The 7,839-nt window shown below is 42.0% G+C and overlaps 1 protein-coding gene across 1 annotated transcript in view; it reads left to right on the top strand.

The window, feature by feature from the left end:
• The window catches only part of EPB41L4A (erythrocyte membrane protein band 4.1 like 4A), a 311,568-nt gene that overhangs the window by 131,906 nt on the left and 171,823 nt on the right, over positions 1-7,839 (top strand). The window contains exon 2 of the mRNA XM_012659525.1: positions 123-227. Coding sequence (XP_012514979.1) covers positions 123-227 — 105 coding nt within the window. The remainder of the gene's footprint in view (positions 1-122; positions 228-7,839) is intronic.

The raw sequence follows: 7,839 nt of genomic DNA, 5'->3' as shown, positions 1-7,839 counted from the left end.
ACCATGGTCTAATAAAATTGCTCCATCGTGAGCAAAGCTAGTAAAAGATGAGAACCATGACTGTGTCCCACTGAGAAAGACAAGATACCTTGTTAAAAAAGAAATGTGAATTATTTTTGCAGAAGTCAACGAAAGGTTCCGTTGTCCTTGACCACGTATTTCGTCACATAAACCTTGTGGAGATAGATTATTTTGGGCTGCGTTACTGTGACAGAAGCCATCAGACGGTGAGTACAATGACTTTGTGTTACGTTTTTCTGGTTATAAATTTTACTCTATCTCTGGCCTTTCCTAACGTGGTTTTAGGTGCTTAGGTTCTTTGTAAGTGAAAATGACTTTGAAAACCTGACTTGTTTTCCCCTCATAATTCCTTTGCATTTTTTCTCTTCTGTCAAAAATCTGTAGAGTTGCTGGGTTCACAGCTTCTATGAGTGTACAGTTCTCTTTGCAGAGGGCTTACATGGTTTCCAGTTTTGCAACCATATTATAGTGAGTGCTTTCCATTTGTGCTGTTAGGAGGACTTACTAAATCACTCAGTGTGTGTTAGGAGACAAGTGGCTAGCCTCTTGAAGTGATATTATTGCTTTTTAAGAAAGGAAATGGTTAAAGAGAAGAAATACATACAGTGTAAAAAAAAATATAGTGCCTATCTCCTATCTAAGTTTTAAAAGTGGAATGAGCTGCTACAAAATAAGTAGAAATTTTCATTCATGAGCTTGATGGAATAAGAGCAATAAAGGCAACCTGGCTTTTGGTTCTGATGTCAATTATTCACAAGGGTTAACTCAGAAGAGAGTTATTAAGAAATTCACCACAGTGGAAAGACTTTGGAGGTGATGGTTTTGTAGGATGAAAGGATATTTATTCTTTAATGAGACTTTTGGTTTATTCTAGGAAAGATCTTAACCTCAGTTAGATACAGCCTCATTATGCAAAGTGCTCATGTTTACCTTAAAAATAGCCTATCTGATTTGCCTTTTATTTTTCATCTATTCAATTGCTATTGAAATAAAGATTTCCTCCTCTTCCTTCAACAGTTCTCCTGGCCTCCACTGGGTCATTTGGGGTGCATTCAGTGATATGATTTTCTGAGTGGTGTTTTAGTGCCCTGGTCCCAGGGATGTCCTAGGATGAAAAGAGACAGGCAAATGGAATGCTATTGATAGTGGTGACTTGTGATTTTTCTTAGGTCTGTAACCTGTCTTACAGGAGGATTTCACAAAGTAGGAGTGAAAAATTTGAGTGTGTTGGGTAGCTTTCCATAGAAAGACGTAACTTTCTAAAGGCTCCTGGTCATTAATGCATACTGCAAAGAAAGGGAACGGACTTCTTCAGAAGTTGACTGAATTCTGTCTTGTACAGGCCACAAGTAAACATAGCAGAACTGTAAATCTATACTGAAAGATTAAATTGAAGGTTATAGAAGACATCTTGCATTACATTCTTATTTTTGAAATAACATTTTTTCTAGCAGAGAAAATTGCAATTTCCTGATTTTATCTAGTATGTCAGACCTTGCCTGGAAACATCGACTCTCTTGCTAAAGTTATGTAGACCTTATCTGTCTCTTTCTCTTATTCTCTTTCTTTTTTTACTTAGCAAAGAAAAGAAAATGAGAAAAGCAAGAGAATTTCAAAACAATGGCCCCTAATGTTGAAAAAGAACTAGCAGTTAGTATTGATAGTTTATTGAAAGTTCGGTAGGGTTTATATTAAGACCAATGTTTTTTTAGTCTTACCTTCTAAGGTTTGGCATTTGTGCTAGTGTTTATAATATAGGTTTTAGGAGGAAATGAAATTAAATAGGCAAACTCTTAAGTCATATTGTTTTGATGTGGTAAGAACATCAGGTGTGTAAATGAAAAAAGTATTCTTTGCCTTCTGAGTTTGTTATTTCTTGCCAGTAAACTCAGATGAAACAGATAGTTTGTAAACATTGCCTAGTTTTTGCATGTTCAAATGTATTGTCTGATTCCTTTTAATTGTGGAAGGCGGTGAGGAGAAGGTTGACCACTTAGGTCAACTCTGGGGGCATATAAAAAAAAGAAAGTGGTGAAGCTGCAGGTAAAAGTGAAGAAAGATGACTAGGAAAGGAGAGATGGCTCCCAGTGAAAAGCCCTAGGCTTTCCCTCCTTTCTCCTTCTCTGCATTAGCCATGGATCATACTTTCCGGCCATGCCGGAACTCGGGCTGGGGCTGGGACTGGGGAGGGAACAGGCTGGGCAGCCTGCAGCTGTGGTCAACAAGCAAAATATGAACACGTGAGTGGAACTGGCAGTGGCAGAAAGTAAAAAAGTGTCAGGGAGGGCTTTGTGCCCATCTCACAGATTATGGGAGTTGCATGAGAAGATAGGCAGCCACTCTAGAGAGCTGGAGAGCAACATGCCTGATGAACATGTTTCCAGGATGGATGGGCCTCACATGGCAGGGAACTTATTGTCTGCCCTGGAGGACCAGGTGAACCAAGAAGCCTGGAACTCATCATTCATCATCAGCAGCACCCCCACCCCCATCCTCATCCTCCTCATCATCATCAGTGTGTTGGGAACTATAAACATTCTTCATAGGCTATCACATGCTCAGAACAACCCTACAAGATAAATACTATCATGCCATGAGAGGGGAAGAAACACCAGCTGAGAAGGTTAAGCACCTTTCCCAAGGTCACATAACCAGCACGTTGCTATCAGAATTCAAACCCAAGTCAGCATGTCTCCAGCACCTTTCAACCACTATAATATCCTGATGAAAAGGTTTTGCAGACTTAGGGTACTAAAGAATTCTTTTTCTGTGCAATTTACATACTTAATGTTTGTTGAGAGAGGAGTTGAATGGCATTTTTCATTAAGTAAACGTCTCAGATTGATCTTGTGGTAAGAGGGCTTATTTGGGCCTTCATGTGTTTGCGTGTTCCTGTGGCCATTCAGCAGTTACTTAATGAATGCCTGATATGTGCAGGCCATGTGTGAGAGTATTCTGTGTCTCGGGAACTCAGGGGAAAGGGAATTTACTGCCTGGAATATTACATGATATTTTTTTAAAAAGCAGAAGTGTTTTTATTAATAGCTGTGCGTTTCATGAAACAAAGTCCTGGGGAAATTCATATGACAGATGCATTGATTCAGGTGTTACCCATGTGTAAAGAGTAACAACTAGACACTAATACACCTTGTTGAAGCAAACTTCTCTCTAAGGCAGCGGTCCCCAACCTTTTTGGCACCAGTGACTGGTTTCGTGGAAGACAATTTTTCCACCGGGGAGTGGGGGGATGGTTTCAGGATGATTCAAGCACATTACATTTATTGTGCAGTCAAACCTCTCTGCTAATGGTAATCTGTATTTGCAGCCACCCCCCAGCGCTAGCATCAACACCTCAGCTCCACCTCAGGTCATCAGGCATTAGATTCTCATGAAGAGCCGCAACCTGGATCCCTCACATGCTCAGTTTACAGTAGGAGTAGGGTTCCTGCTCCTATGAGAATCTAATGCCTGTTGCTGATCTGACAGGAGGGGGAGCTTATATGGTGATGCAGGTGATGGGGTGTGCCTGTAAATATAGATGAAGCTTCGTTTGCTTGCCCGCCGCTCACCTCCTGCTGTGCAGCCTGCTTCCTACAGGCCACTGACTGGTACTGGTTCACTGCCTGGGAGTTGGGGACTGCAGCTCTAAGGAGTACAGCTGACTCGATTTGGAATACTCTGGGCACCATCATTTCTTAACTTTGGTTCTCAGGTAGTGTCTGTAAAAGAAACTCTAAGAAATAAAAACAGTTTTTCGCCAGGATGTGTTTATTGAGACTGAATTAACACAATGGAATGAAAGCTGCACACGTTAACTCAGTCTTTTAAAGAAGCCAACTTCTTGGCCAGGTGTGGTGGCTCATGTCTATAATCCCAGCACTTTGGGAGGCTGAGGTGGGAGGATTGCTTGAGGCCAGGAGTTTGAGACCAGCCTGGGCAACATAGGGAGACCCTGTGTTTCTGCTAAAAATAAATAATGAGAAAAACTGACTTCTTAAAGGTGCACCACGGGTTTGCATACTTGTAGTTCCTTTGCATAAAGACAAAGGGAAAGCACTTGGCTGGAGCATAGAGCCTGTTTTTTGTTCTATTTGCCTTGTTGCTTTCCAGGATCATTCTTGATTCAGACTGGTCTGTGTGAGGATGTAGGTCTCTTGTATCAGGGCCTTGGTTCAACTTACAGAAAACTCCCAGCCTGGATTTGAGGTGGGTATGAGGCAGTCTTTCATAGGGATTGTAAGAATGCTCTCGGGAGTCAGACCTGGATTTGTCTAATGATCCTGTCATTTACTAGTTACAAATATTTAATATTCTCTTAAAGTACTGACCATGAATGCAGAAGGGGCAGCACTAGAGAAGTTTGCTCCCCGCAGCATGTCCTAGGACTGCCTATCACCAGTTTAGCTGCCACCTCTGCAGGAACATCGTGCTCTCCTCATGTGGCCCGGCAGCTGTGCTGGGTGTGTCTTTGCTTTGAACGGACACCAGCTTTCTCTATGTGCTGCGGCCTAATCCCTGGCACCCGTGAATGTGAATGTGGAACCTTACATGGCAAAGGGACTTTGCAGATGTGATTAATTAAGCATCTTTAGGTGGGGAGATTATCCTGGGTTATGTAGGTGAGACCACTGTAATCACAAGTGTCCTCATATGTGAAAGAGGAGACGTCAGAAGACGCAACAATGGAAGCAGAGGTCAGAGTGATGCGATTATTGGAAGCGGCCTTAAGCCAAGGGGTTCAGGCAGCCCCTGGAAGCTGGAAAAGGCAATGAAACAGATTCTCTCCTAGAGCCTCCAGAAGGAATGTAGTCCTGCCAACACTTTGATTTTAGCCTAGTGAGATCCATTTTGGACTTCTGACCTCCAGAACTGTAAGATAATAAATTTCAATTGCTTTAAATCACCAAGTTAATGATAATTTGTTACAGCAATGAAAGGAAACTAATACTTGTAGATACAGTGGGAAGAGTTTTATCTTGTTTGCTCAATGGCAATATGAGGGCTTTCTTGTTTGGGTTCTTCACATTAGGCAGAAACCTGAAACTCTGTTACCTTCTCTGAGTAATAATATCATACATCCTCTGCTGCAGATGCTTAGGATGTCTTTGTGATTAGAGCTGCATGTGCATCCTCAGATGTTTATGAGCAATATTAGTTGCTGCTTCAGAAGTATTTTGGTTCCTTACGGGAGAGCGATGGCACGATCTATTATAGTGATAGGCAGAAACTTGAAATTGTAGCAGTGCAGACTTCTTCACTTTAAAGAATTGGTAAATTTGAAATTGATCTGAGGTTGACAGGAACTTGAACCATCTTTTGGGCTTTCAGAAGTGATTATAAATGAATTGTGATTTGGTGGAACAGATAGCTGCCTTTGGAGTTACAAGATAGGTTTGAGTACCGTGTCTGCTAATGCATGGTCAAGTCACTTAATTTGTCTGAATTTTGATATCCTTATCTCTAAATCGAGAATAAAATTCTTTTTTTCTCAACTTTCAGGAATGTTGTAGGACCAAATAAGAATGCATGAAAACTCTTCGTAGATTATAAGGTGTTAAACACGTAAAAGGCCTTTCCTGTTGGAACTAGGATGGGAGAAAGTATTGGTGGTGATGCACATTTTCTAAAAACTGAAATGGGGGAAGAAGGAAACAGACTGGAGAAAAAGAAGACAGAAGATCAAACTCTAGATTCTTAAACACGTTTCAAGATTCTTGAGGATGAGTTTTGTAGATATTGAAGGCAATATTAAGGATGAATGTGATATCTCAATACTACTGGTTTTAAAATTAGTTTTAAAAGGGAAGACACTTGGCCTGGGCACAGAGCCTGTTTTTCTGTTCTAGTCTGACTTGTGCCATCCAGGTTTGTTCTTGATCCAGACCGTCCAGACTGCCAGGATGTAGGTCTCTTACATCAGCGCTTTGGTTCAATTTACAGAACGCTTCCAGAAATTATAATCGTGTCTTATTTTACCATTAGCACTTGAGGCTCCTTTACAAATTACCCCTTGAAATATAGAAGCTATACATAATTAGAGCTTTTTTTGGAGTATGGAAATCAACATGGCTTTGAGAATCAGCCTGCTGGATTTGCTACCCTTTTACCTCAGAAGTCCCAGAAAGGGGAAAACAGGAAGCACACAGATAAAGGCAGGACGTAAATATCTTCTTCCCCAGTGGACTCTTCCTTCACTTCACCATGACAATCAAAGCAGTCAGAGACTTCCCACCTTCTTGACTACCCCACCCCCAAGCACACGCCACCAGTGCCTCTGACCTGGATCTCACCACCTCTCGCTCTTTCTCTTCTGTATCTCTAACCTTCCCTCTCTATTCCCTCCTTCCCGTCAGTATTCGGGGGTGTTCAGGTCTCCCCCATTTAAACCTCCCTTCCCCTATACTCGTGCCCTCCTCTGTCTACTGCCATATTTGAGTCCTTCTGCATCACACCTAAACTCCAGAAAACCTTGTGGAAGTTCTTTGCCTCCACTTCCGAAATCTCCTGCATTCCTAAACTTCTCACAGTTCAGCTTTGCTCCCCATCACACCACTGAACCCGCACCTCATTGCTCAATCCAAGAGACACTCAGCCTTTCTTACTTAGCCTTTCTGCTGCATTGACGCTGATGACTTGCTGCTCCTTGAAATCTCCTTTTGATACTACATTCTCCTTGCTTTCCTGTTTTCAAATTTTCTTCTAGTTGTTCCTATGGAGTCTTCTTTATGATCACTATTCCTCTACTTATTCCATAAAATGTTGATATTCACCAGGATTTCGTCCTTGATTTCCTTATGCTCTCTGCATAGGCTCACATGTTTAATGCTACCTCTTCTGGTACTATTTGTCTCTGAAATAATTTCCTTAAAAAATGTAAACTAAACTGTGTATATTTTTGTATTCTCCCCAGTGCTCCCAAATGCCCTGAGCATTGCTGAACAAAAGTGATCCTCATGCATTGAGCACCAACAGGCAGGCTCAAGTCTGCACTCTCCGCCATGAGTAATGGCGCTCTTCCTGTACCTTCTGGGATTGCATGTTCTGGCATGCACCCCTAATGACTGATAAAATGTGTGTAAGTGATCATTTGGGTCCTGTTGCAAAGAAAGAAAGGAAGATTGTCATGCCATTCTTACAAATGGGAATGTTTACTGTCTGAGGTGTCTTTACACATCCGGTGGAGGAATGGAGGGAAAAGATGAAGAAACAGAAAGGTCTTCTTGGGTAGCCCTTGACTTTATGAAGAACATCGTAAGCAGTGTGGCAACATGGGGGTACTGATGACGACACATGAAGGATAACCAGGAAACAACAATGGCTGGTGGCTTTGCAAGAGTTCAGGGCCCTGGAAGGGAATGCCAGAAGCATGTGCGTAGGGCCCCGCAGCACTGAAGCTCTCATTTTCCTGCCGATGTATGTGTGCTCCTGGGTGATGCCATGTGTTTCATGGTTTAAATTACTATCAAAAGACTAGTGACCCTCAAATTCATGTCCTCAACCCAGATATCTCAAGAGGCATTACACTGTGTAAAGAATACAGGCTCTGGATCCAGACTGTCTGGGTTCAGACTATGCTCAACTGCCAGGGAGAGCTGTGTGGCACTGAGTCTTCCCAACTTTTCTATTCCTCAGTCCCCCTGTTTATGAAGTGGGGATAGTAACAATACTAGCTTCCCGGGGTGATAGTGAGGATTGAAGGAATCAATATAAAATACCCAGACTAGTGCTTTAAACTGCGTGCTCAGCATGTGTTAGCTCTTCTTCACCACTTGGCTGCCCCTCAGGTACTTCAAAGGCAATGTATTCAAAACTGAAGTC

Source organism: Propithecus coquereli, unplaced genomic scaffold, assembly GCF_000956105.1.
Source record: "Propithecus coquereli isolate 6110/MARCELLA unplaced genomic scaffold, Pcoq_1.0 Scaffold62, whole genome shotgun sequence".
Taxonomy (NCBI): domain Eukaryota; kingdom Metazoa; phylum Chordata; class Mammalia; order Primates; family Indriidae; genus Propithecus; species Propithecus coquereli.
Note: the sequence above shows the minus strand (reverse complement) of the source record. Positions and strands in the feature narration are given on the sequence as shown.